The following is a 27,220-nucleotide window of genomic DNA, read 5'->3' on the forward strand; positions in this document are numbered from 1 at the left end:
ATGATTATGCTTAAAATGCTATCTTTTCATATAAAACCACATAATTTGTGACACATTCCCTCATTCATCTCCAGTTTAGGAAAGTTACTAAGACGGTGTTTAAACTATAAGCGGTAGTGTACATCTATTATAATGATCATATCGTTTTGAAAATTAATTACGCTAAAAAGTAAAATATTTATGTTGCAACTTGTATTTGGCCTTAAAAAATATACATTAAAACTTGCCTCTGTGCTGGAATCCTGGTAGCAAAAAGCATGTGACATGCAGGTGTTATTGTTTGTTTGTTTTAAAAAATTTAAATTTCTATTAAATTAGGTTAAAGTTTATGTGCTTTTATGCATGCCATTTGATGTCAATAAAATTTCTATATATGGACTTGAAATAATTTGTATTCTTTCCTGGTCTTGGTCCTGCAATTATGAAATCTGTTTTACATATAAAAATATATTTATCAAAATTTTCATATGATAGTTCAGTTCAATTAAAAATAATGTATGAGATGTATATGTGTAGCAGTTCTGATATTTGCAGAGGCCGATATTAAGGAAGTAAAATTTGCAATCACAAATAATATTGCATTAATTTAATAGGAATTTGGAGTGCCTAAATCTTCTGCTAAATACCGGTGCAGACTTCAACAAAAAGGACAGATTTGGGAGGTAAGACATTCTAGATTTTTATATTGTAAAGGGCTGTTAAAAGTATTGCAGAAGTAGCATATTGCTCTGTGGGCAAATCTGTGTGTTCCAGCTTAAATGCTTTTTAAGATACAATGTCTCTAATAAACTATGCTTCAGCATATGTTATCAAAAGTTACAAACATATTTTGTTTATTGTGTTTTGTTAAGTAGGTGTTGAGTCTTGTTTTTAAAGACTGATTTCCATATTCAACTGTAATTTTTATGAGCCTCTTTTGCTTATAACATGGATCTAATGAGCTTAAATTGCTCTCATCCAAGGACATTAGTGATGCTCTTCAAATAATGTATTAGTCAAACCTATCAATCTGTTGCTATTTTTAAGCTTTTTTATTAAAAAAAATGTTATTTTATTTATAACTGCTTCACCTCTTTCCTTTCATTATATCCATCCTTTTCTGTTTCCTTGTTCGTGCTGTGAACTATTTTGGAATGACATTAATTTCTATTTTTAGTATAGAATTATTTAAATTTAGATGGCTTGGTCAGTACTTGTGTAAAATCTCACATTGCATCATGGAAAATATGGCTTTCCAGGATGTGAATGGCAGGAGCAGGGCTTGAGGAGAATGTTACGGATCCAAAGTTGTATTTTACTTTAAATTCCACTTCCACTCTTTCCTGAGAAAGGAATAACTAATTGTCACAACTTTTGTTATTGAAAGTTGTTTTTTTGTTGGGTTGGTTTGGTTTTTGGTTTAACGTGCATGTTATGTAGAGTGATTATTTCAGGAGAGGTAAAAGATTAAAATAGTTAAAAATAGGGAGAAATGGGGAAAAAAGAAATCTTAAGGGAGAGAGAAAAGATAGGAGACTTTAAAGTGCCTGACTGTCTCCTCAAAATTGAGATATTTATAGTAGCCATCTCTTTTTAAAAATAGAACATGGAATTCTGAGTCATCTCTATGCTTTTGAAATTTTATCCAAACTGGTTTATTTAGAGAATTGTTGATGTATTTGAAGTTGGAATAAGTTGCCTTGGAGATTACATGTTAGTACTAATATTTCACTGTTTTGTTGTAAGAAGACAAGATATATTTTTAAAAGTTTTCTTTAATAATACCTCTGCTATGTTAGTATAGTTAAAAATAAATAATTAAAGCTTGCCTCTCTTGGAAATTCTGATCTGTTTGTTGAAAACATCTACTTGTTAATTGTTGTATTTTATTTTGACCTTGTTTAGTTGTTCTGGGGTTCTTAGATTTGTCCATATTTTTCCATGTGTCTTGAAATTACTTAACTAAAAATAATATTTCTAAGGTAAACTTGATTTTCCTCTATATGTTTACACAAGAAAATTCATATAAAGCTTTGCTTAATACAAAGTCTGTGCATATTCTGGCTGGCAAATAGATCCCCTAGGTATTGTTCTGCGTTATTAAATAGCCCCTAGAAAATGGCCCCATTTTTAAATATTATAATGATGTATTCTTCACCACAAATACTTGTTAAAATTGTAAGGAGGATTTAAGTTTCATTTTATTTTGCTTTTTCTGTCTCTAGAATATTATTTTGCTGTTATTTACCATTGTACTTTTTATTTAAATGTGTACTAAAGAACTCCACTCCATTATGCTGCTGCCAATTGTAATTATCAGTGCCTGTTTGCCCTTGTGGGATCTGGAGCTAGTGTGAATGACCTTGATGAGAGGGGTTGTACACCTCTGCACTATGCAGCTGCATCAGACACAGACGGAAAGTAAGTGCCGTGCTTTCTACTAAAGCCTTTCTCCTTAGAAACACTTGAACTGTGAATTTGTGTCTGTTCTGCCTTCAGATTTGCCAAATGCTTTTTTTTTACATATATAGTTTTTTAATGATTAAACCTGACAGTGGATCGTTCATGGTATATAAAATATTTTATGTAACAAATATTTCTGAGAAGAATGAACAATAGTATAACATATTGTCATTTTTTGGTTATGTCCTATAGTGCAGATGTCCTAATTCAGGAATTCATTGGGAATAGAGTTTTTAATCCCACCTGCAGTGTAGGGGTTGCATAAATATCGTTTCTGGGGGTTATAATGACAGTTGTGAGCAGTGGTGTCATTTTGCTTTAAAATCAAATTCTGATGAAGGATGGTGTGTTTTAGGGAGGATTCTTAATGTTGCCCTAAAATCTGTGTAATTAGTCAGAAATACACGGTAAAACTAGACTGCAGGTTATGTACAGTAGGCCTGGAAATTAACTGCCTAGAAATTAACTTGACATTTCAATATAAGATGCTTTATCCATTTGGTGTTTGATTAATCTATTTTTGTTTGGCATTAGAACTCTATCTCGTTAGTGTAATTTTTTGTGAAGTAGTTCCACTTTTATTAATGAAACACATCCAGAAACTTTCATACATCCATCAATGTCTCTTGAGCATGTTTGTTTTGTAACTAATGGTTATATTTAACGTAGTTATTAATGACTTAAATGCAAAGCTTATGTCGATAGCACAAACCTGATGAGGTTACTTAAGCTCCAGGCATTGTCTGTATTGAGGAGACTCGAGACGCATGCCGCTTGCGTGTGCGCACACTCACAGACACAGGTCGAAAGAAGCTGGTGTGCAGCATCGCGTTTCGAATGCGTACAGTGACACTTTCACTGGAAAAGAGTGCTGCTCAGTGCCACATCATCTTGTTTTAATATAGCAGCTTTTAAAGGGTCAGGTAGCAATAGGAACGAGGTGGCACAGAACTTACAGGTTGGGTTTTGAAGGATAAATAAAGAATACTTTCACGGCCATTTAACTAGTAAAGTACACGCCTTTCTTATGTACAGCCAAATCGCGAACCAAAATTGTCTGCTGCTTTTTAGATACGCTTTCAATTCCTGCTGGAGTTTGCTGAGAGAATTTTCCTTTAATTGCCCTCTTACAAGTTGAGCTGGGGTTAATTTTAGCTTCACAGTTGCTCTGAAAACCTCCGAATTATAATGGTTCTTCAGATGACAACGTTTTGCCATCTGTCTTATAAAAGGCACGAGCAAGAATGATGATGGCAATGCTGCAGAGCTTTGGGAGGTAACTCAAAGAATCGTCTCTGGAACCCACGCGATATTGCCCTTCCGATTACAGTTGGCTCTCGGGCAGACAGGCTGCAAAGCCGAATGGCCCGAGGAGAAGCTTCTTACATTGATGCAGCAAGATGATTAACATCTCGGGTAACAGCTGGAAACCCAGTACTGCTCAGCTCGTATTCAAAATAGGAATGAAGCTAAAAATGATTACTGAGTTGGAATATAAAGCCTGGGGAAAAAAAGTCAGGAAACTATCTATATAGAAATTCCAAAGATATTTTTATGCATTTTTATAGTCTTTGTTCAGACATCTTTAAAGACAGGTTTTAGGGACAAGGATGTTTTTGTTGAAAATTATTTTCTGGTTTGTTCATGTTTGGAAGCGTTTCTTTTGCATCTTTAATAAATGCTTCTGATCTGGAACAAACACCAGTAAGCTTCATTGGGACAACACTAGAGAAAGAAGCATGATCACAGAATGAGATAAATTAAGCAGCGTCTTAGAGGAGAAATAAACCACGCGCTTTCAATGTTGTAATTATTTAATAGACAGTACCCCAATAAATAAATTGGAAATAAATTTAACTTAGCTGGCCTTTCAGAAAGTCTGATTATTCTCCTTTTAAAGAGGCCTGCTGAGGACAGTGAAGTATGCAAAAGATGCAAAGTTAATCTCTTTCCTGGATGAGAAGAAAAAGCAAAAATAATTATCTGGTTTGCATTGGAAAGGATGGGTATGCAAGGATTTTTAGCAGACTTTGCTTCCTGCAGAGTATTTAGTGTGTTGTGGTTTTTGCGAGCACATAAATATAGAAAGTACGCAAGTACAGAAATTAAGATAGCCAAGGCCAGTGATGTTTAACATTTATTAATGAGCCATGAATGTCAGTACAACATCATTGATTAAAATGAACAAAGAAAGTTAGATGATTGGACAAATAAAATGTAGGGACAGTAATTCTCACTCAATGGGACAAATTGACTTGTCTTTTGATTCTCAGAAATCTCATCCTGTTTCAATTCAAATAAAAATATACAAGCATGGTTGCCACTAATGAAATCCAGGCATTTGTTTACTGGACAAATAAAATTCAAATTAGTGGGTTAGGAAACATAGATATGCTTTACAGATAGCTTTTTATTAGATATATTGAACTTGTAACATAAATTATTCTTTAAAACTGGAGAAATTTTACCTTTTTCACTGCTTACCTGAGTTCTTTTCTCCTTTATGCTGGGCACAAAAAGATGAAAGTGAGAGTGCACCTTGGTATCGCTACTCTGCTTCTTGACTTTGTAATGAGACAAAGTACTTTGTAATTAGACAGTTCCTTGTTTATAGTTTTTCCTGCAGCTTTTTGACCCATTCATCTTCACTCATCTGGTTTTGTTACTTTCAACCTTTGTCTGGAAAAGCAAGTGTCAGGCCTTCTCTTCAGCAAAGGGCTGTTGTTGCACAGGAGGTTATTGGGCCCTTGACCCAGTAGAGCTGTCTCACTCCTGTTGAGATGTGCTCCTGTTTCCATCACAGCTGGTAGTGGATCATCATTTAGATGATGAACTTGCTGTGTTCCATCTGCTGGCTTGTTCCGTGTTCCTTGAAACAACTTAGGAAGAGTTCTGATGTTGCAGGGTCATGCCGTCTTCCCTCAGGAGACGGCTGCTTTTGTAGGATTTCTGCCCACATTTCTCCAAGGTTTGAATGTTCTCCGGGGTTTTGAATGGTAAAGTTTCTACTCTTAATGGCCTTCATCAGAGGTCGTGTTAGCATTCCTGCCTCTCAAATCTAAAACTGCCATATCCTGCTGCAAGTTTATCACAGCATAGTCATATCATACAACTACAAACACTGAAATTTCCTTTAACAATTTTCCATGAGATAAATGGGAACTAAAACCCTCACATTATCAGTGTATCTGTGAGATTACATTATCTGTGAGACCTTCAGATAAAGTGTTCTAAGGAAGAAAGATTCCAGGCTGGATTTAACAATATACTTTTCAGCTTCACATGCGTTTTATTTAACGGGTAAAGGAGAAGTATTTTGTAATCCCAGAGAGAGGAAGGGATGGTGAACTGTTGCACACTTCAGAAAACCAAATGGCTTCACCAGCAAGTTCAAGGTCATGCTAGTGACTTTGCAAAATGTTGCTGAAATGATAGACAACAGAAAATTATGAATAAGTAGGGTTATTGGAATGGTTCTGTGTGCATGCATGGAGTATCTCGGAAACAGAAAAATAAGGAGAGGGAGCTGACTTTAATACCCTGTTTTTCATCCTCTTGGCTCAATGTCTGTGGTTGAAACTACGCTGATCATGTTAGGCCTTATAACTTTGCGTAATGAAAGTTAGGAATGGTGGGATATAAGTATGCCAACAACTAAGTGTGTTTACTATATAAATAAATCAATAAATTAGTGTCTGGTAGTGGAAGTGTATGTGTGTGTGACTCTTGGATACATACCATGAAGAACTCAGCTGTTGGTTCTCTTCCTTTTGTATTTAGATTTAGGTAGGGTAGATTTAGATTGGATATTAAGAAGAAATTCTTTCCTGTGAGGGTGGTGAGGCACTGGAACAGGTTGCCCAGGGAAGCTGTGGATGCCCCATCCCTGGAAGTGTTCAAGGCCAGGCTGGATGGGGCTTTGAGCAGCCTGGTCTAGTGGGAGGTGTCCCTGCCCATGGCAGGGGGGTTGGAACTAGATGATCTTTAAGGTCCCTTCCAACCCGAACCATTCTATGATTAAGTACAGAAGAGTGTACTGATATAGAAAAACATACAAAAGTAGTAATCATTTATATTAACAAAGGTAACTGCAATTGTATTAGAGAGGAGGAAAATAGCTGTGAAATACTAGTTTAAACCAAGTCAGATAATTCAGAGGATGTGGGATGTCTGCAGAGAAGGATTCTTTCAAATTTTAGAAGCTTTGTGATTGACCTTAACACTTGATATTATGAGTTAGGTGTTCTCTAGTCCTAGCCAATATTGTATGTGTGCTGTATTCTATTTTCCAATTGAATTGGAACAATTTATCATTTAGCGTAAAGTTGAAATTCAACATTTAGATACATGGTTGCATATGTCAATTTGAATAGGTGCCTGGAATACTTGCTAAGAAACGATGCCAATCCGGGGATCCGAGACAAACAAGGATACAATGCAGTTCATTATTCAGCTGCTTACGGTCATCGCTTGTGTCTTGAATTGGTAAGAAAACATAACGCAGATGAAAGCTGTAACAGCTGCTCTTACGGAGTATGATGCAGAGGCCAGGGGAATCCTCCACCTTGGAATACACTGCTAAATTTTTTCCTGATGGCTGAAATGAAATAACCACAGGTTATCCCACTGTTTAAAAAATTTCACAAACGTCATTTGAAGGAGCAAATTAAAATGCAGGGAAAACATGTAAAGTAAGGGTGCCTTTTAAAGTAATTTCTGTAGTTGCAGTAACTAACAGCCACATAACAGAATTGTAGACAATAAAGCCTCAGGTAGTTTTTTATTAATCCCTTTGCAGCAATGTGTATGTTATTTGATATGCTAATTTTATCTTCTCTGTGTTTTACAACTTAGTATTTTTATACAAATTATACTTTTATATTCAAATGTATTCAAACATGAATTCTGAATGTTTTTAATTGCAGATTGCAAGCGAAACGCCTTTAGATGTTGTAAGTGTGTATTATTTCTCACTGTTAAAGTACTACTGTACAGCAAAAGGGAACATGTAATTTAAAATATACTGCTTATTTTTAGACTTATTCAAGCATTTCTTCAATGCATAGATGTATTATTTAATTTCAATTACAATTTAGATTTAATTGCAATTCAGAATTTTAAAATAGAAGATAATTTTTTAAACCTTTTGTTTTACTTAAACATTGGTATGACCAGGTCAAAAAAGTGTGATTATGAAGACTTAGTGATCTGAATGTATTTGGTGTTCTTCAAACACTTGAATGTTTTAATTCTACTAGTGTACTTAATTAATTATGGTCTTGAAAAAGACCCAGAATTAAAACTTTAGAACACATCTGAAAGTAACAAATAGAAATGTATACACATAGATATTTTAATGCTGTTTTAAAACATTTGTGCCTCTTTGGGTCTGTTTATTCTCTTTGGGAAATGCTTTTCTGTTCTGAAAAATCAATCCTGTCTTCTGGCTTTTCATATTGTTTTTTTGCTGACTTTTCACCTCATTTTATGCTTGCTTCTTCGGTTTGGCGGGGGCTCTTCCCTACTACAGCTGTTCTCACCTGCCCTTGTCTTCCCTTTGTATGCATTTCATCTATATTATTTTATATGGCTGCTTCAGGAAAAATAATAATTAGCTGCTGATTTAAATATTGCATTGTCATGCGGAATTAGACAACTCTGCCTGGGAGATGATTATGGGGGAGGGGCTGCAGTCATTGCAAGGAGATCTAGAATCCCTAAGGAAACTGTAATCCTATATTATTATTCCTGTTTTTCTTCCTTTATTTTTTGAACTCTGTATACCGAAAACTGTAGCAATTACTGATGAATGTTTTTTGAAGGTGATGAGGGGGTTTTGCACTCATGCTGACTTTCTTTCTCTGCTAAGCTAATGGAAACATCAGGTACTGACATGCTGAATGATTCAGACAACAGAGCACCTATAAGTCCACTGCATTTAGCTGTGAGTATTTCATTCTTTAGTGATGATAGCTCATCTAATTGCAAACAGTTGTTGACATAGGTTTATTCATTCTTGATTTTTTTAAAATAGATCAATAACAATAAATGAAACGCAAAAATACATACTAATATTTCTGAATGAGATATACGGGGTGACTTTTTCACTTGAAACTTGCTTCATGGAACAGCTTTCATTTGGAATCTTCTAATTAAGACTGGTGTTATGATATATACTAATGAAGCTTTTAGAAGACTTGTTTTATAAGGAACGATAACCTTTTTTTTTTATCACATCATTGTTTAGTATGAGAAATGCTTGTCCTTAATACTTCAAAAGAGAGTAGCAAAGTAGCACAGGAGAGGATCTGATGAAACTGTCTGTACAAATAGACTCAAAATACAGAGTAACCAGCTCAATATGTAGCCTTCATCTTTTCACTGGACTTCGAGCAATTGAAAAACCACAATGTACTTTCTGAAAATAGCCTAAGTCTCATGCAGTGTGTGTGTATATATGTATGGCCAAAGTAAAAAGTAATCTTTAATACTGGTAAATAAAAGCAGTTAGAAGAGACTGTTCCTGTAAATGAGTTTTTTCTGGGGGCAGAGGTTATGTATTCATGACTATACACTTAAAATTTATTATTGAAATTATAAAACCATAGTTACAGATGTTTCTTTTCTTTACCAACTTTGACACTTTGACTTGACACATACCTACAGAGTATTCTCCATGCTGGTTTTTTGTCCTTTTATATCCATTCTGATCTCTTAACTGTTTCATCCCCTAAGTCCCTTCTGTTTTACCAGTTATGTTAACTGTAGCTATTCGCAGTGTATTCTTTTTACTTATAAATTTTACTGGCTTTTTCTTTTTAAAATATTTTATTTAAGAAAACTAATAGGAATTAGTTAAGTTTGCATATATTCCTCACTTGAAATAATCTGAGGGTGATGTAACTATAACATAAAGCAATGAAACATGCAGTATTCAAAATACTGATAGTTATACAAACTGGGGAGGGAGGATTTTCCGAAAGTAGTTTCAGCTGCTGACTGAAAGGATAAAATGGAAAAAACCCACCAGCCTTCTTGCTGAAATTAGTTTTTTAAATTAGGGGGGTTTTAAATTAGTCATAAATATTGTAGCTACTTACATGTTGCATCAGGAGGTCTTCCACATGTTAAAACAAAAATACTACCTTCACAGTTTCATTTGTGTAATCCTGGTAAGAAAGGAAATGTGAAGGACGGGAAAACTGAAGAATTTTTTTATTCTTGTAGGCCTATCATGGCCACCATCAAGCTCTGGAAGTGCTGGTACAGTCGCTGCTGGACCTTGATGTGAGGAATAATAACGGAAGGACACCACTGGATCTTGCTGCCTTTAAGGGACATGTGGAATGTGTAGATGTGCTCATTAATCAGGGAGCATCAATCTTGGTGAAAGATTATGTTGTAAAGAGGACCCCAATCCATGCTGCAGGTATGTGTTGAGCACTAACCTCCTCTAAAACTTTGGCTTTTGACCTGGATCATCTTTGTGTTTAGAAGCCTCTATCATTAATGTTCTATGAAATGGTGTTTAGGAATAGACGATGACTCTTAAGGTATGTGCTGTGCTGAGAAAGGTGTAACAAAGTGGTTCCGGGTAGAAATCGATATTAACGAAATACTAAATTATTGTGGCTGGAGGGGTGTTGTTCCACAGTGCTCTGTAGGTGGGTGTGTTGTCCTTGTCCATTCAGCTGGTGAGGCTCCCTGTGCCGACAGCTGTCAGTGACATGTTCCTCTTCCTCTCCTCATCTTTCACACAGCCCAAACTATAGGCCCAAATTTAGATATGTGAATTGTGTTGCCTGTCTTGGCAGTAAAATACTTCTAAAAATGGCTGGAGTCTTGGAGAATTTTGTCAGTTGGAGAAGAGACATAAAAACTGTACTTTAGGTTTTTTTCCAAGGATTTAAACGACTCCCAAGTGTTTTCAAAATAACAGCAACTTCACTGCATTTCCTAGAAAACTTCTATCAACCTACCTTTCTCAAAGTCTAGCATTCATACTATATTCTTTTTTTTTCTCTCTTTGAAAATAGGCTTATTTAAATTGACATTTATAGTTAATGGTGTTACAGAAACGTTGCAGTAAAAAGAGCATTATGTACAAAACATCGTCATTCTAACCACTTAATTTGTTGTCCATGAGCACAAGCTGTATTCTTCTGTTTGATTTAGCTTCTCCTAACTTCTGTTAGCGCTTCTGTCGGCTGGAGAAGCATGAATCTTCACTGTTCTTATGTGGACTGAATGCAGCAGCTGTATGTCAGAAATAACTTCCCCTCCAACAAGCAATCATTTATCTTTCATGAGTTGCATTTAAATGCGATTTCTCAAATTTTTTTTTGTTTCTTTTCGTTTTTTTTTCAACTGCTTGGTTAATTACTTTGGTGCATTACATTCCTTCCTCTCTTTCTAAATGTGATTTTGGTTATTATTTCACAGCTATGCACATGCTACACTTGCTAACAAAATCTGTATGTGATTGGCTAGGTGTGAGTTTACCTGTGCCTTAAACAAGCAAAAGTTATGCTAATTACTATATTTAGTTATTCCTTCTTGTGGATGTTGTATAAGCATATATTCTAATTATGGTTAATGTGTGCAACCTCATTTATATGTAAAAAATTGATACCTGTTGGCAATTGACAGTTGGAATCAATTACTTCTAATACTATACAGTTGAGAATGCCTGATTTCTGAAATACTTTCTAGTGTTTATATTTTTGGTTTTTCATTTAAGTTATAACACTGGTAAAGCTGTACTGTGGGTTCTTAAGCTAACGGGCTTTAGTCTGAGCAGGTCACTGTTCTGTTTGAGATGTATACTCAAAGGCAATTCATGTAAAACTCATATTTTTATATGATGTTTTACAGCTACGAATGGTCACTCAGAATGTTTGCGGCTATTGATAGGAAATGCAGAACCGCAGAATGCAGTGGACATTCAAGATGGAAATGGACAGTGAGTTTAAACGATACATATTCTGTTCTTCACAAGTTATTGCATTTTATAAAAAGAAAAATAAGTTTTTACATGGGTGATTTTTAATTTATTACTTTAAAGGGAGATGATATTTGAACTAGGACAAATAGGACTGTATATTTTGCAATAAACGTAATGTTGGCAGTGAAAAATGTTCAGTTGGGAGGAAACTAAAATGTGTCTTATTGCCCAGGTGCTGAAAAAAATGGATTCTAGTAACTTAATCAGGACTTATGAATTGGGGGATATTATTTTATTTTATTGATCTAAAAAGCAAATACAAGTTATATTTCAGCTGAGTGCCAGTCTGTTAAATTTCCATGTAGATTACACTTTATTTCACTCTCTGCTTAGGACTCCTTTGATGTTGTCAGTTCTCAATGGGCACACCGACTGCGTTTATTCACTCCTTAACAAAGGAGCAAATGTAGATGCCAAAGATAAGTGGGGAAGGACAGCATTACATAGAGGGGTAAGAGAATATTCCTCTTCTGTTCTTTCCAGTTTTATACATATTAATTTCCAATACAGACTTAATATGTAGCGTTACTGAATTTCTCATTATTCTCATCTTGCCATTCTTAGTTTTTGTCATTTTAGTTCTTTCAATAAGCCAGCTTTTGCCTGTTTGCTATATGCTCTCAGAATTCTTTTGGACTTCCAGAGTCGCTTAATCTTGCTGTGAAGTGTTGACTGGAGACATCCCAGAGTACAACTTTTTGTTATGGGGTGGGGGTAGTGTTAATGGGAGGAAGAAAAGCATGATGCGTGCCATATACCAAATATTTTCTTACAGTCTCTGCCAGCAAAGACAATTGAACGAGCCCTAGAGATCAGCAGTTCATTCAGTGTTGTTCCAAGAAATTATTCTGTCATCAATATTATAACGTATTGCTATTTTTCCAACAGAATGGTTGTTTCCAGGAATAAAAATAATAACTGTGCTTATTTTGTTATCGCTTAAAAATGTACGAAATTGCTTGAAGTGTGCTTGCTTTAGTTATACACCTTGGCTTACATACATGAATATTTGCAAACGTACTCTTTCCTGTCTTTCTCTCCCAGGCAGTTACAGGGCACGAGGAATGTGTGGAAGCATTGCTTCAACATGGTGCTAAGTCCTTATTACGAGACTGTAGGGGAAGAACCCCTATACACTTGTCAGCTGCATGTGGACATATAGGTGTTCTAGGAGCTCTCCTGCAGTCAGCTACATCTGTGGATGCAGTACCTGCAATAGCAGACAATCACGGCTATACATCACTGCATTGGGCCTGCTATAATGGTAAAATACATTAAAGTTAAAATACAGGTCTAAATGTATTTGTTGATATCGAGGTAGAAGTTATTACTACTTATAAAAGCAACGTATAAAGTCTGTCCAGTTTCAATTCGTATTATTCAATGTGACAATACGGCTGATATCTTGAGGGGAAATGTGTTAACATCTAATACATAATATGAGGTGTTTATTTTTTGGTATTACATTTTTGTTATAAAGTGCCTTCTTAGTTTTATGCCTCAAGGAGCCTTTCAAGAAATTCAGCATAGTACCTGTGAATAGAAATGTGCCACACACAAAACTCACAGGGAGTTTTGGGAGGAATAGTTTCAGATTAAATCTTTTTTTAAACTTGCTTCAAATCAACCTTGATAGGCATAAGAAGCTAAAGTATATAAAAGTGATTCAATAAGAATTTTTTTTTTTCTTCACTGATACTTCTCTTGGGTTTGGGGGTGAGAGAGACCTTAAAAGGTAGGAAATTCATTCAGCTCCTTTGCTCAAGATTTTGTTCTGTGTGTTCATTTCCGACAGTGGAGGTTCTCAATTTCACCTTTGAGTCACATGACAGAGATCAAAAAGTAAGGGTTTAGAGCTTCATTTTCCCAATTTTTTTTAAGTAAAAAGCTAACTAGACTGTCTTCACAGCTGAAGCAACTGAGTAATACACTGATAATTTGAACTGGAATAACATCTCTTTATCACATTCATAAAATTAAACTCTTCCAGCTTGGTCCATTTTCAGAGTGACCACAGAGTTCGAATAAAACAGAACTGAAATATGTTTGATTTGTAGAATGAAAATTTGACAGGACTTGTGGAAATACAAATCTTCAGAGATTGGTAAATGTTGAACTAAGGTTCTCTGCATATACGCATCGAAGATGAAACAGATGCAGTCGTTAGCTACCTGTACAGCAGCAGCCTATAGAACTTTGAAAAGAATAATACCATAGGTTGAGCCTGTTCTTTTTAAGCTTTTGTTCTGACAGTCAACTTGGTTTTTTCTTTGGGTTTAGCAAGACGGTGGAATAAAAATAACCCTCAAATGGTGGAGACGTTTTCGTGTAGACTAAATGGTGAATGTACAGAAGAATTTGAAATGTGGAGGTGTAAAGAACTAAATTAAGTGTTCTGGATATTCTGCAGACAGCATGAGATCCCTTCGAGATTTCACAAAGTTTACAGTGTGAAATGTTAGTTTGATTTTCAGGATTCTAAAATTGTCTTAGTTCCTAAATGGAGCCCTATTAAATATAACCAGCGTGTCTTTGAAACGTTCAAATAAAATATTGCTTAATCTAGTTTAGATACATATTTTTGTTATAATCCATAAATAGACTTTTTCCATTTTTTTAATACCCAACTCTTACATTTGCCTTAGGTCATGACAGTTGTGTAGAGCTCCTCCTGGAACAGGAAGTTTTCCAGAAAATGGAAGGAAATTCTTTCAGTCCGTTGCATTGTGCAGTGTAAGGAAGTGCAAAATTATTCTTCATACATTTCATTGCTGTATTTAACAAAAGATTTATCATTCTGTAAATAACAGCCTGTTTAATTCGTTATAGGATAAATGACAATGAAGGTGCTGCAGAAATGTTAATTGACACACTAGGTGCTGGTATTGTAAATTCAACAGATTCAAAAGGAAGGTAAGTGTAAATGCACAGTGGAAGAATGTTGCTAATGTAATAGAGTGGCTCTGCTAAATTCTATGATCATTTGGGGTTTTTGTATTTGCTACTTATGTTAATTCCCCCTTCCCCTGCTTTTATTCTTTGAAAAAAAAAATTTTATTCTGTTCTAGAAATAAATTTTAGATTTCAAAAAATCCTGGTCTGATTCATTAAACTCGAATTGGCTTTTTATTCTGTAGGAAAGTTTGAGCATGTTTTAATTTGTATCACCTTGTGGGTAGTATTTTATGCATATTTTATTCTTTCTGAATCAAATTGTGTCTCTATTATACACTACATAGAGGGAATTCTTTGAAACTTGAAGGTGACTTTCTAAAGGCAGTGGCACAACTCCAGGCATACTGATTTCAAAGGATTCAGTGGGAGGGATTGCCCAGTCTTTTGTATCTGCAGGCTGACGGTCAGGATGCCCTTCTTGAATAAAGTAGAAGGCATGGCTGAATGTGGCCGTATTGTCTTTTGATCTGTTGCAGAACTCCTCTTCATGCAGCAGCTTTTACAGATCACATTGAGTGTCTACAGCTTCTGCTCAGTCACAATGCTCAAGTAAATGCTGTAGATTCTTCTGGGAAAACACCTTTAATGATGGCTGCAGAGAATGGACAGACAAATACAGTTGGTAAAGAGAAAGCTTTATATATTTCTGCTCTTAGGAGCTCATTATGGGTAAAGTTGTCTTGTAGTTAACGTTCCTGTGGATATATTTTCTCAAAATTATGTTTTCATTTTGCACAAACGTAAGCCATTAAGTCTTTAAGGAATATGCTTTTAGTTAATACAAATCTTTATTTCCCCAGAGGTGCTGGTTAGCAGTGCTAAAGCTGATCTGACTTTGCAAGACAGTTCTAAGAACACAGCACTCCATTTGGCTTGCAGCAAGGTGTGTGCGTAGTCGGATTTACCAGTGCGGAGCTTTGTGTTACCACGCACTGTTTGCAGATATTAACTTGTTATTTTGAAATGGCATTGAAAGCAATTTTTGAAGAGTTTGTTATATGACAGATGTTTGTTCTGTATTAAGGGTCATGAAACTAGTGCCTTGTTAATACTGGAGAAGATTACGGATAGAAACCTCATCAATGCCACCAACGCAGCCTTGCAAACGTACGTATCAGCAGTGAGTGTGCTTTATGAGTGAGTTTTTGGTGTGTATCTTGCTCATAAAGAGGAATATTTTTCTGAATTTTTTTACCAAATTGGTTGAATTTTAATTGCTTGATAGGAACCGAGACTTGAACCGACTTGAAGTGAAATGGTGTTTTGCTCATACTTAAAGTTCTGGTTTTAGATGGGTGAAAGGCATGATAAATAAATCTTCCGGTATTGTGGTTCAGGGAATCCTGTGTGGAATTACTGCAATCCACTGAGATTACCTGTAAACCAATATTCTTCTGTTTTGTAAATTATCTAATTTTTCAATTATAATTCACTTCAGTTAACAACTCATTCAAGGCAAACTAAGACTTGCTCTTCAAAGCTAGCTAATAAAAAAAAAAAACCCACCACCACAACCCTTGCTGAAGTATGCTTGCATTCTTCAGCATGCTTTCTGTTAGCGAAAGATACCTATTACTACCAGGATGAAAGACTGTCTTCTATTAAATATTATGGGGCATACAGTATTCTTAATGCTTCCTGAAGATCTTCTCTCAAGTAGAATTAAGCCTATTTTGTTGGCCCAGTTCTAAGGAAAACTTAAAAATGTAGTGGTATGTCATACTGGGGAATATATATCAGCATGGGCTACTAAAATGACTTGTGCATTTTTTTGCTTCTTAAAGAATATATTTGTGTTATGGGCAATATTTGACACCTGATATGTAGCTGAGTTATGTACGTGATTTGTTAGGCTGCTTTAATAACAGACCATTTAGCAAAAAACACCGGAACTTGTAACTAACTCGCCTATTTCTCTGGCCTTACATCCCTTCTGGAATCTGTCACGTTCAGACTCCGCCAGTTCTTCCAGCCATTCCAGAGATCTGCTTGAACCCAGGAGTTACGATAATAAAACTTCTTGCTCTGCTCTTGCTGCTCACCATGGTGCACCTTGGGCAGCACGAAGTAACCAGAAAGCAGGAGAGGGACTGATGGCCTCGTTTCTGGCTTGAAGTAGGGATGTCTTGAGAGAAGGAAAAGCAAAAATGAGATGGGAACAGAAGTAGGAAAGGATGCTACCACAGGCTCATGTAATTCCACCCACATGCCTTGGCTCATATAGTCTGATCAAGTTATGTCATGGGGGAAAATAGGTACATATTCGCACCTCCATGAAATGTTTATATAAATGGCGAGATTTTAAAAGTTGTTTAAAATATTACTGGTTTCGCAAATGTTTTTCAATAACTAAACTGACTTTCTAAACGGCTTAAACAATGTTCTCCTTTGTGGATAAAATCGTTGGCCTCTGTATTAAAATTATTTTAATTACAGTACACTTTTCAGTGTATCTGTGGTGTGCAGTAGTTCTTTAATACTTTAATATAAGGACCATATATACAGCTGCTTCTGTTTGTTCTGTTTTGCACTTCTGGTCTCTAAGGCAGGCACTTGTTCCCAAATCAAAATACAGTTCACAGTTAATTCAAACAATTTCAAGAATCTCAAAATAACTGAAGAGCAATATAAAGCACAAGGGAAGTAAGCTGATTATTCTGTTTCCCGCTGAGTGATGCTAGGGTTTTATTTAACTCAGTGGGAACCAATTTTGAAAAACTGTTGCATTTGAAAGAGATGTAATTAGAATATTTGATGTAAAGCTACACTTTCCTTCATAGATCAAGTCATCACAAAACGGAGATAGTTAATAGTTTGAGGTTTTGAAAAGTAACCTGCTTTTCTTGCTGCATGCGTTATAGTGTAAAATAATTTTTTTGAATCTCTAGTCACGATGGAATATAGTGATTTCTAAAAGGCAGATTGATTAAATGCTTCTGCATCTCTTAGAAGCCTTTACAAGCAATAAAATGTGACTACCATTCTGATGTTAGTATCCTAATGATTATTGCCAGTGATATATAGTAACTCAGATGCGATGATATCTGTTACAACAGTTCAGTGAAGGAGTTACCAACAGTAGGATACCAGGTGTTTCTAACTTTTTAACATGATAAAGTTCATAAGCAGCAGGTCTTTTCTGGTAGCTACTGCCTCACTGTGTGGTGCTGTAAAAGAAGAAGGTGCACAATGGTTATTGTACAGTTTCTTTGCAATAAGAAAAGAAATCCGCTGTTTTTCTCATCTTAGTTATTATATCTACAATATTTATACAATGTGTAAATAACATACAAGTACTTCAATAATCGTTTAACTAGATGCAGGCTACCTGTCTTACTTAGTATCTTGTCGTAAGGTTTATAAATGAGTTTGCGTCTCTTCACAGACCTCTGCATGTTGCTGCTCGGAATGGACTAACGGTTGTAGTTCAAGAGCTTTTAGGGAAAGGAGCAAGTGTACTTGCTGTAGATGAAAATGGTAAGAAAAATTTAACTTTGTTTCCCCATAAGGAACTGTGGTTTTAAACTCTGCTCACTGAAAAGTAATAAACCTTCGGAAATTTCATATGAGCCTTGCAGTAGGTTCCCCCTAGGAAAAAAAAAAGTGTTGGTGATGGGTCATTTTAGCAAAGCAGAAGTGTAAGGAGAGTGAAAACTTTCAGAACAGTGCAGGTCACGCCATAGAAGTGTTTGGTTTGCATTTGTAGGTTTATAACGTATACCCTATAAATATACTAGCTTTGGCATACTGAAAAGGGTCAGAAAAACATAATGCTGAAAGTAAAATATGACTTTCAGCTGTTAAGAAGCTGGATTGAATTGCTATTCATTTTGTCACCGTAGGTATATTGGTGTTAGCTTTTAAAAGCAAGTATAAATTACAGATCTCAGTTACTGGTCTCAAGCTTTTGGCTCTTCAGAGTATTTTGCACATAGAAATAAGAAAACGTAACTGCTTTATCATAGAGAATAAATCCTATAGCTTGTAAGAACAAAAGAAAATTAGATCTACTGACTTCTTACATGCATATTTTCATGTGAGACATCTGTGGTCCTCTGAAGCTGTGCTTTTAAAAGCGTAAGAGCTCCTGCTCTTATGCCGTATCCCACTGTGTCTTAAATGAAAGCAGTAGCCCGGGGGGTGTGGGGATGTGTGTTGTTCCGTCTCCACCCCACCCGAAGGGATGTGCCTAATTAATAGTTCTAATTATATTTCCAGTTTGGAAAGTTCTTCCTCTCTCAATGTTTGTGTGACTTCCTCTGGGTGTTTCTCAAATTACATTGGATAGAGTGACATGGGTGATTTGAAGATCATTCCTTGCCTAAAATAGGGGACAGGGGTAACTACTAAATGAAACTCCCTAAAACGAAAAGACTGGAAAACGTATCTTTTTGATTTCTGTTTCTCATCACAAGTATGCTAACTGGAGATGTTTGTATTTTTGTGGGCTTTCTGTGTGCAGCCAGCCAGTCCCTTGTTAGGGTGGATCTTTGGCTTAACAGAGGAAAACATTGTTTGTATAGAAGTCGCAGTTCTCTGGCAGCCTGGGGATCCAACTGCAACATGTTAAAACTTCTTTTTAATTCTGCGCGTGTTTTAAATTTTAAAGTAACTCTGAATTGCCACCTAGCCTTGTTCCTCACTGTGGATCTTTTCTTTCTAATAGCAATTGCTTTGTGTATAAAATTTTGAGCAGCCTTGAGAATACTTGAGTTCTTTTTCTGTTGGATGAAATGTGCCGGCTTAAGGTACAGCGTGTGCAAAGCAATGAATACCTCGAGCTGTGAAGAGAGCAAGGGAGACTTTCATGGGATTTATCAATTTGTTTCACCTGCCACTGTAATTTTTTCTTAATTCTTGGAATTATTAGTATGTCAGCAGGCTTGCTAAACCTGTTCAAAAGTCATCTTGATTTCCACAGTGTACCTTTTATATTAAATGGAAAAGCTAACAGTAGTGATAGCCAGGTTCTGCTTTAGGTCTGCTTGTCTTTGATTTTAGCATCGACTGCTAGAGTGAAGTGTTTCTAAAGGAAAAAAAATTACATATATTTATTTAATTCTAATAAAGTAAAAATATAGGAGAAACTTCAACTAATTTAATTTATTTTTTTATTAGAAAGGCTTAAAAGTATGATTCTTTTCAGGGGGTGAAAGCTATCTGTTTAGCAAAGCAGGCTGAAGAAACAGACAGTGGAATATTTTGCATCGCAACACTGACAGTCTCTTACTTTATCATCGTTCAGATATGATCTGCCACGCAAGCTTGGCATTTCAGATAGTCTTTGGAAAAAATGTAATTCACTTGGTTCTTAGAAGATTAAATGTAACTGAAACAGCAAATTAACTGTCTGGTATACTTTCCAAAAGGAGTCTTGTTGAGGGTTCTTTCTTAGTTCTGTATCAGTTCTCACTCAGATCTTTCAGTTTTTTACCCATGTTTCCACACCTGTCATGATGAAACTTTGCCATCACCCACATCTACAAGAACTATGTTGAATTTGACGTTAATTATGCAAGTTTACCTGTCTTAAAAGAAATTACTAGCTTTTTCTTTGATTTGACACCATCTGAAGTTTTATTTTTGGTCATTCAACCAGATTTTCAAACTTTTTTTTTGTTTTGGGTTTTTTTCCCCTCACTATTTAACTTACTAGGGTAAGACAAATTTCCTGGTACAGTCTGTCTTCTATTTGTCGTACTAATGTGCACCACAGTAGTCAGAGGAGGCATTTTCTAACTCTGGAGACTGACATAGCATGGAGATTTCTGTTATTTTCTAGATTCATCGTTACAGTGATCGTTGACCTTCCAAGTTTTTTTTAAAATTTATTTATTTATTTTGTCTAGTTCTTTTCCAAGCCTTCCTTTACTCGTATTCTAGTTTATATTGGAGATTCTGGACGGAATTTTTCTTGTAAATGCTTACAAGATGACTCATCCCTCAGATGACTTTCTTCTCTTTCCCAAGTGTAAGACTTCATTCAGTTTATCTTGAGAACCGTCTTTGCGCTGACCGCATTAATAAGCCTCTGATTTTCCTGTAGGCGCCTTCATGGAAACTTTAAAGCCCCAGAGGAGGGAGCAGCTCTGCATTTTGGTGGGGGGAGCCCTGGTCTTAAGTCAGTGTCCATTATGCAGCCTCTGTTTTCTGTTGTGCGAGGAAGTTGCTCCTATTTCCCCATCTACAAATGAAGATAGTAATTTTTTTGTTGTTGTTGTGTTAAGGCATATGCAGATACGAGTACAGATGATGGGGAACATTATAAAAGAACTGAGTAAGAGTATTTCAGTAGAGTCAGTACATTTACCAACATCTTAAAAGAAAATTTGAAGTATTTATGTCTATGAATGATCACTTTGCAGTTAAGGGACATAAAAATATAATTTGTTCTTATAGTTTTAAAATAACATGGACAAAAATAATATAGACAAATGCAGTTGCCAGTCGTTCATGGTGCAAGCAGTTACTTTATCTTGCTGTGTCTAAGGCAAGAATAAAACCGTGGTATTCCATTCCTACTTGTGAAAGTCAGGAGCTTAAGACCTATAATCGAATATTAGTTAATATAAAAACTATTTTTAGAGAACTTTTAACAGAAGAAAGTAATCTGTTTAATCTTTACGTTGGCCTTTAATTTTTTTATGATGCACTGGGATGCTCTGTTCCAGGAAGAGCATAAGTATGAGTATTCAAGATTTTTAGCAAGAAGCAGCCTTTTAAAAAAGGAGGGCGGGAGGGGGACAAAACCCAAACAACCTAAAAAGGATAGCGAGTTGACTGCTCATTTTCCTTTGAACTTTTATCAAGTCATGTTAATGAAAGAAATGTTGTTGAACGTGGCCAGCTTGCATAAACTTATTTCGTGTGTCATCTTACCGTCGTACAGTCCCCAGCAACTGTAGATATTAAGTTGTGTGCGTTTGAGTATCGATGTGGAGCCTTCTGTTCTGCCTTACGTGCCTGAAATGCCGTCTTCATCCCAGTGCCGCAAGCTCTGGCCTTTGCTTCTGAATCCTCTCAAAACGCATCTCTTCCGCAGACTGTCACCGTTAACTCTGAGCTCTTTTATGTGCTGTGATTCCTTACTAACAATGAAAACATCTGCTGCGCTGCACTTCTGTCCGGCCCTATCGCATGGTCAGCTGCTGCGTTTTGTGCTTGAATTCTCTGTGTGTTTCCTTGGATTGTGTGCTCCTTTGGGCAGGGCCTGTTGTCTTACTCTCTTCCAAGCATCAAGCACAAGGTCTGTCCTGAGCAAATAGTAGTTCAACTGCAAGATTGTCCCCTGCTTGCTGTTTTCTTAATTTCTAGCTACACTTATTTTCCATAACGTGCCTACTTGTTTAAAACCTCTGTGCAATTGTACAACGCAGAAACTAATCCTGAGCTCTACCCTAAGACTTGACCTGGATCTACTTCTACAGTAAAGGTGATTCCTTAGCAGTTGAAACAGTTGCTGGCTTTGTCTCATTTTCCATGCCTTCCTAAGGTCTGGATAGAAATCCACCGTGTGGTTTGCTTTAAAGCCATCTGTCATTTAAAATCATTTGCGTGCTTCTTACCTGGATGTTGTACACCTTTAAGTTGTGGACTGGGGGTAGTGCAGGACTTCGGACTCCCAAACATACCTGAACATGAGTCTTCCCCTTCAGCTCACTGTGGGCATATCTGTCACATGCGGTGAGATACCGCAAGGGTGTGACAAGGTGACGTGGCCACCCGCTTCTCTGTGGACCTGAGTACGAGGGAACTTACTTTGGTCTCGACAGCAGAATTAGCTGTTTTCTGTGGTTGTACTTATACGACTGCCATGCTTGGAGAGCTGCTATTGTCACCACCGATTGCAGTGCCTTGGTGATGTAGAGACCTGTGCCAAAACTCGTCCTCAGGTGCCTCGCTGAATGATTAAGCCGAAAGCCTGAGACAGGAGCAATATGCGGATCTCCACTCAGGAGAATTTGAAGTGTTTTTCTTGACATTTAATGAGTAGAGGCAAGTACGTAGGGAAGGGGGAAGCTGCCAGAGGAGAAATGTTGGAGGATTACTAGAGGCACAGTTACCCAGAGATTTCACAGCTACGCGACCTGACTGCAAATCATGCCACAGCCCGAGACCTCCTGCATTTTGGAGGTTGTCAGGGTAGCATTGCCTGGCAAGAGGAGTTTAGCCAGGCCAGTTGGGCAACCAAGCGGTGTAGTTTCTCTCTCCAAGTCCTACCCTGCTAATCCAGCTGGCATTTCCTCAAGCTTCTGTGGATTTCTTAATTGATATCCCTCAAATAGAAGTTAGACGTTGGCTTGATAGTTTATATTACTGTGTATTGTAATAAAGTATAGGTTGGTTGAAATTGTATACTCTGCCTTTCCAATTAACTGCCTCTGATGTTTTAGCCAGGCTGTCACTGAGATAGGACAGTCTTATTAAAATAACTGTCTGTGATGAACAGCTCTATGGAAGCTTCTGGATGCAGTTCTGCAGTGGCTCTCTAGTGAATGCCTTCACCCTTCACTGTTGGCTGCCATTAGTTGTCTCTCCTCGGCCAGGTGACTTCCTCACCATTTTCAAATCCAAGTTTTTCTCACTGGCCCAGAGAGTCTGACTGTGCCTAACAAAACAATTACATCTCTATTCCAAAGCCTAAAAACTTTTGGGTTGATTTTGTAACTGAAAGTTAAAAAAAACTCTAATTGGTAATGCATTTCATGTTATGTTGTTTGTTTGGGTTTTTGTAACAGTGCAGAACTAAGCAATATAAAATACTTTTGGAGCTGAAAGATGACGCGGTCTTGGATAAACTTTTACATTGTCTTTAATTTTAAATTAAAGTTTTGTGTTTTCCTGACTTTCTAGGTTACACGCCAGCTTTGGCCTGTGCGCCCAATAAGGATGTGGCTGACTGCCTAGCTCTCATTCTGGCCACGATGATGCCTGTTTCATCGAGCAGCACGTTACCTTCCCTTACGTTCAATGCCATTAATCATTACACCAACACCTCAAAAACTGTCACCTTCGATTCCTTGCCAATCATGAGGAGTGACCATAGCTCTTATTGTACTTTCAACAACATTGGCAGGGAAGGTGGCTACCCGTACACAGAAGAAGACGAACTCAACGACTCAGATTCTGAGACGTATTAGAAGCTACATTTTGTAGGTCTGAAGAGAGAACCCTCGCACTGGAAGGTCAGACTCGTGCTTTTGAAAAAAAGCTATCAGTGTTTGAATACAAAAAGAGGACAGACCTTTGAGAAGATGTTTTTTATTGTGGTTGCATATATAAAAAAAAAAATCTGTGAGACTCTAGGAGGATTTTTAAGAGCATATTTTGCAGAAGAAGCATAAATTCTTGAATAAGTACTTGGAATCCATGGCAAAAAAAGAAATAAAAAAAAGAATGTCAAAACTGTTTTATTTAACTGTATTATTCTACCATTCTGTTTCTGGTGCCGGGAGTAATTTCTGCAGACGGAGCACCCTACTTGATGTAAATGAACAACACTATTGTACAACACAAAGGATGCTAGATTTAAATATTATCAATAAAACTAAAACCATTTTGAAGGCAATAAATGAGTTTGGTACAGTAGGCATTGTTTGTGCTGCAAATTGCCAAAGGACCAAATAACTTAAAGATTTTTTTTTTTTTTTTAATTAAATACGTTTTTGTGAAAACTGGAATAGGTTATTTGAGAAGTTGTTTCAACCAAACCTTAATTACTTCTGGAAAAGAAGCTTAGATTTGGTTTTAAATGTTGATTTTTATTTTTTTTTAATCATCTGAAAGCCTTCCGACACTATTAAATGTACCGTGAAAGAAAGCAGACGTACTTTTAAGTTTTGTTTTCTTTTTCTTTTAGGTGAAATGCAAATGAACTTGTCATACTTTTATAATACTAAGATTAAACCAGCTAACAAGGTGAAGTCAGGGTGAAAAATGTACAGTGTAATAAACAAGGGAAGGGGTGGGAGATGTGGGAGGGAAGCAGTAATTGTTGCACAGGTTTAGATTATTTTTTTTTTAACTTTTGGGTTTGGGATTGAGATTTTTTTTAATTTAAAAATGCAGGAGAAACTATGAAACTGCATAAAAAATTGAAATGAAGAGTCATGATAACCCTGTTGTGACTGAGAGTTCTTTTCAATAATTTGTCCACTTCCTCACATCATAAATTTGTATGTAAGTTTAAAATTGTATATCCCCATCACTTTTTTTTTTTTTTTTTTTAAAATCCTGGAGTTAAAAGCGGGGGGGAGGTCAATTTAAAAGTCTATTTCCCTATTAGAGAAAACAGTACAGTGTCTGGTCTGTGGGAAGAGCTGTGTATCTTTGTTGTGCTCCATTTAGAAAATAAATGGCAGAAACAGGTCCCTGTAACGTAGTGCAAACTTGCCCGAATTATTATTATTTTTTTTTAATTTATAACAGACTACTGTGGTTTTCTAATTGCCTGAAGAATGAAAAACTGACATAAGTAAGCTGAAGTTTTGTCTGTTAAATATGAATATTTACTTCATTTGGCTCTGCTCTAACTATAACTGTTACTTTTCAAGTGAATTTGTTTATGTACATGCAAGGAATCCTTGCATGTCCTGGTAAAGTACAAATAAATTACTACAAACTGATTCCAATTTCCTTTTTATCCTTTTTGTATTGTGAAACTGGAAATCTTTATGATATTGTAAATTATCAGCTGGTTTTCTGAACATAGTGTGGAAACACGGGACAATATTTTGATCTATTTGATAATTTTGTGGGTTTTTTGAAGAATTAATGAGCATGTACATAGAAATAGTGACTGCTTGAATACTGTATTTACCTGCACTCTTTCAGTACTTCAACAAGATTCCTGTATATTTTACAGAGTATAATAAAACCCAAATGTGAGTTCTACTAATGAATAATTTATTTGTATCTACTAAGCATTAATGACGAAGTCTCTTTTGTTGAACTGTTAGAATTTGTAAAATCTACTCCACAAAGGCTTTGCCACCATTTTAATTCTAAAGTAAAGAGTGAAAGGGAGCTATTTAGATTAATTTTAAATGTTAAACTACTACGTTATTTCTTTAGGCTTCCTTTTAAGTATTACTTTCTTAACCATTTGTGCCTGCGTTCGTTGTTTATATATGCAACGTGTTTGTCTGTGAGCGGAGTTAGATGACTTCAGGGAGATCGTGATTTCTGTATTTTCTTCCATCTGAGTCTTTCAAGTGCGGGGCTGTGTGGGAGTGATGTACGGGCCTCGGCTGAGCACGCAGGCGGCGCTCAAAAGATCCATGTTGGCCTGTCTCGAGATTCACTGCAGCTATTTAAATACAAAGGTTGAACCAGCACAGACCTATTTTAAATCATACGCCCGTGGAAAACGTGAATCAGAACGCCAAGTAGCATGCCCGTTATTTAAAAGGTAACAATTGCCTATTTCCGTTGATAAAACTGATTTTTTTTTTTTTTTTTTTTCGTTGCTTCAGATGAACTGTGAGAAGATGGTATTAATAGGCCTTTATTATCTGTGCTAACTTACATTTGACTTCAGGGTGACCTCTTAGATCAGAGTGTGGTGTCTGTAGCCACAGGGCAGTTCATAGGAGGGGACGCTCCTGTCGTCTTTGACAAAGCAGCAGGGCAGTAGAGACCAGGAACTGCTCGTGTCCACTGTGTGCCTGGATGATGGAGGAGAAGAAGCTCAGAAGGTGGTGGTTTAAAAGTTAAAGATTTGGGTACGGAATACAGGCAAATGCAGAAAGCAGAGCTGTTGAACACCTTTGTTTCCTTCTGTCAATCAGAAATTGTGCCTCTCTTCCATTTCATTACTGCTCGCCTCTTGAGGAAGAAAGCTTTTTTGCTGCATTGAATTGGATTCATTATTTTTAAGTTTTGCAAACTTTTTGGAGCTAAATATCTGTCTTTTTTTTTTTATTACAAAAACAACCAAAAAACTCCATTACTACCTGGCAGTATGGGTAGGACAGTAATTGTGCCCTGTTAAGTGATAATTGGGACTATTATTAGAATATGGTCTTCCTCCAGAAACGGAACATGATTTGTTTAAAGAACATGCTGCTGTGGTCAGAGACCACTTTCTTAATGAGAGGTCAAGAAACTGAAGGTTCCTTGTTTCTGTAAAACAAATAATGCTGTCCGTGGCTGGTGGTTTTCTTTTTTTAATTTAAAAAACAAAACCAAAATGCGGTCATACCTCAGTGGAGGCCTGTTCGTTTCCAGAAAACGATACTGGAACCTCCATCTTTCTAAACGAAATCCTCCTCTCTCTGTACGGATGAATAGAGCAAGGTTACTGTTACAACCTTCATCTCCTGGATTTTCACTGAGAGCAGTGAGCCTCGGCTGGACCACTGAAGCAGTATGTTAGAATAAAAGAAACCCTTTTTATCCTGAAAAAAAAAAAAATCGAATGGACTTCAGGAACGAGGATAACCAGCTCTGCTTAGCTTTCTGTGTACTCTGACTTCTGGGATGTCTTACGGGTTTTTAAGTCCCCAGGATAAATATTCTACAGAAGAAAATGCCAAGTTAGTGTTAACCTTCTAGGTGGAGCTGTTACTTTTCGAGTGTAGTGTGGTACCATAAATGCTGGATGCTGTTAAAATGAAGAATCGGTCTGTCTCCACCCCTCAAGAGTGACCCTACTGTGATCAAAAAGATTTTTCTCATAATTTCTTACAAAATCTTGACCTCTCTGTGTCTCCTGCTTTGTATTTCCTCCTGTTACTCTCTGTTGCTTCCCCACGCTTAGATTATCTCCAAAGTAATCATATAAATTTATATTTGGAACATTCAGATGTAGAAATACGC

At 36.5% G+C, this 27,220-nt stretch overlaps 1 protein-coding gene across 4 annotated transcripts in view; it reads left to right on the forward strand.

Annotated features, from left to right (window-relative positions):
* Nucleotides 1–25,026, forward strand: part of ANKRD28 (ankyrin repeat domain 28) — a 125,369-nt gene extending 100,343 nt beyond the window's left edge. For 3 of the 4 annotated variants that reach the window (XM_054193170.1, XM_054193169.1, XM_054193168.1), the window contains 16 exons: nt 594–662; nt 2,260–2,400; nt 6,816–6,927; nt 7,368–7,394; nt 8,312–8,386; nt 9,670–9,871; nt 11,317–11,404; nt 11,780–11,897; nt 12,491–12,710; nt 14,092–14,179; nt 14,276–14,359; nt 14,878–15,023; nt 15,202–15,284; nt 15,426–15,508; nt 17,787–17,878; nt 23,255–25,026. In XM_054193170.1, coding sequence (XP_054049145.1) covers nt 594–662; nt 2,260–2,400; nt 6,816–6,927; nt 7,368–7,394; nt 8,312–8,386; nt 9,670–9,871; nt 11,317–11,404; nt 11,780–11,897; nt 12,491–12,710; nt 14,092–14,179; nt 14,276–14,359; nt 14,878–15,023; nt 15,202–15,284; nt 15,426–15,508; nt 17,787–17,878; nt 23,255–23,541 — 1,915 coding nt within the window. In that variant the 3' untranslated portion in view covers nt 23,542–25,026. The remainder of the gene's footprint in view (nt 1–593; nt 663–2,259; nt 2,401–6,815; nt 6,928–7,367; nt 7,395–8,311; nt 8,387–9,669; nt 9,872–11,316; nt 11,405–11,779; nt 11,898–12,490; nt 12,711–14,091; nt 14,180–14,275; nt 14,360–14,877; nt 15,024–15,201; nt 15,285–15,425; nt 15,509–17,786; nt 17,879–23,254) is intronic. The other variant, XM_054193171.1, reaches the window with a different exon arrangement.
* The last annotated feature ends 2,194 nt before the right edge of the window (nt 25,027–27,220 follow it).

The sequence above is a fragment of the Rissa tridactyla genome, chromosome 2, assembly GCF_028500815.1.
Source record: "Rissa tridactyla isolate bRisTri1 chromosome 2, bRisTri1.patW.cur.20221130, whole genome shotgun sequence".
Taxonomy (NCBI): domain Eukaryota; kingdom Metazoa; phylum Chordata; class Aves; order Charadriiformes; family Laridae; genus Rissa; species Rissa tridactyla.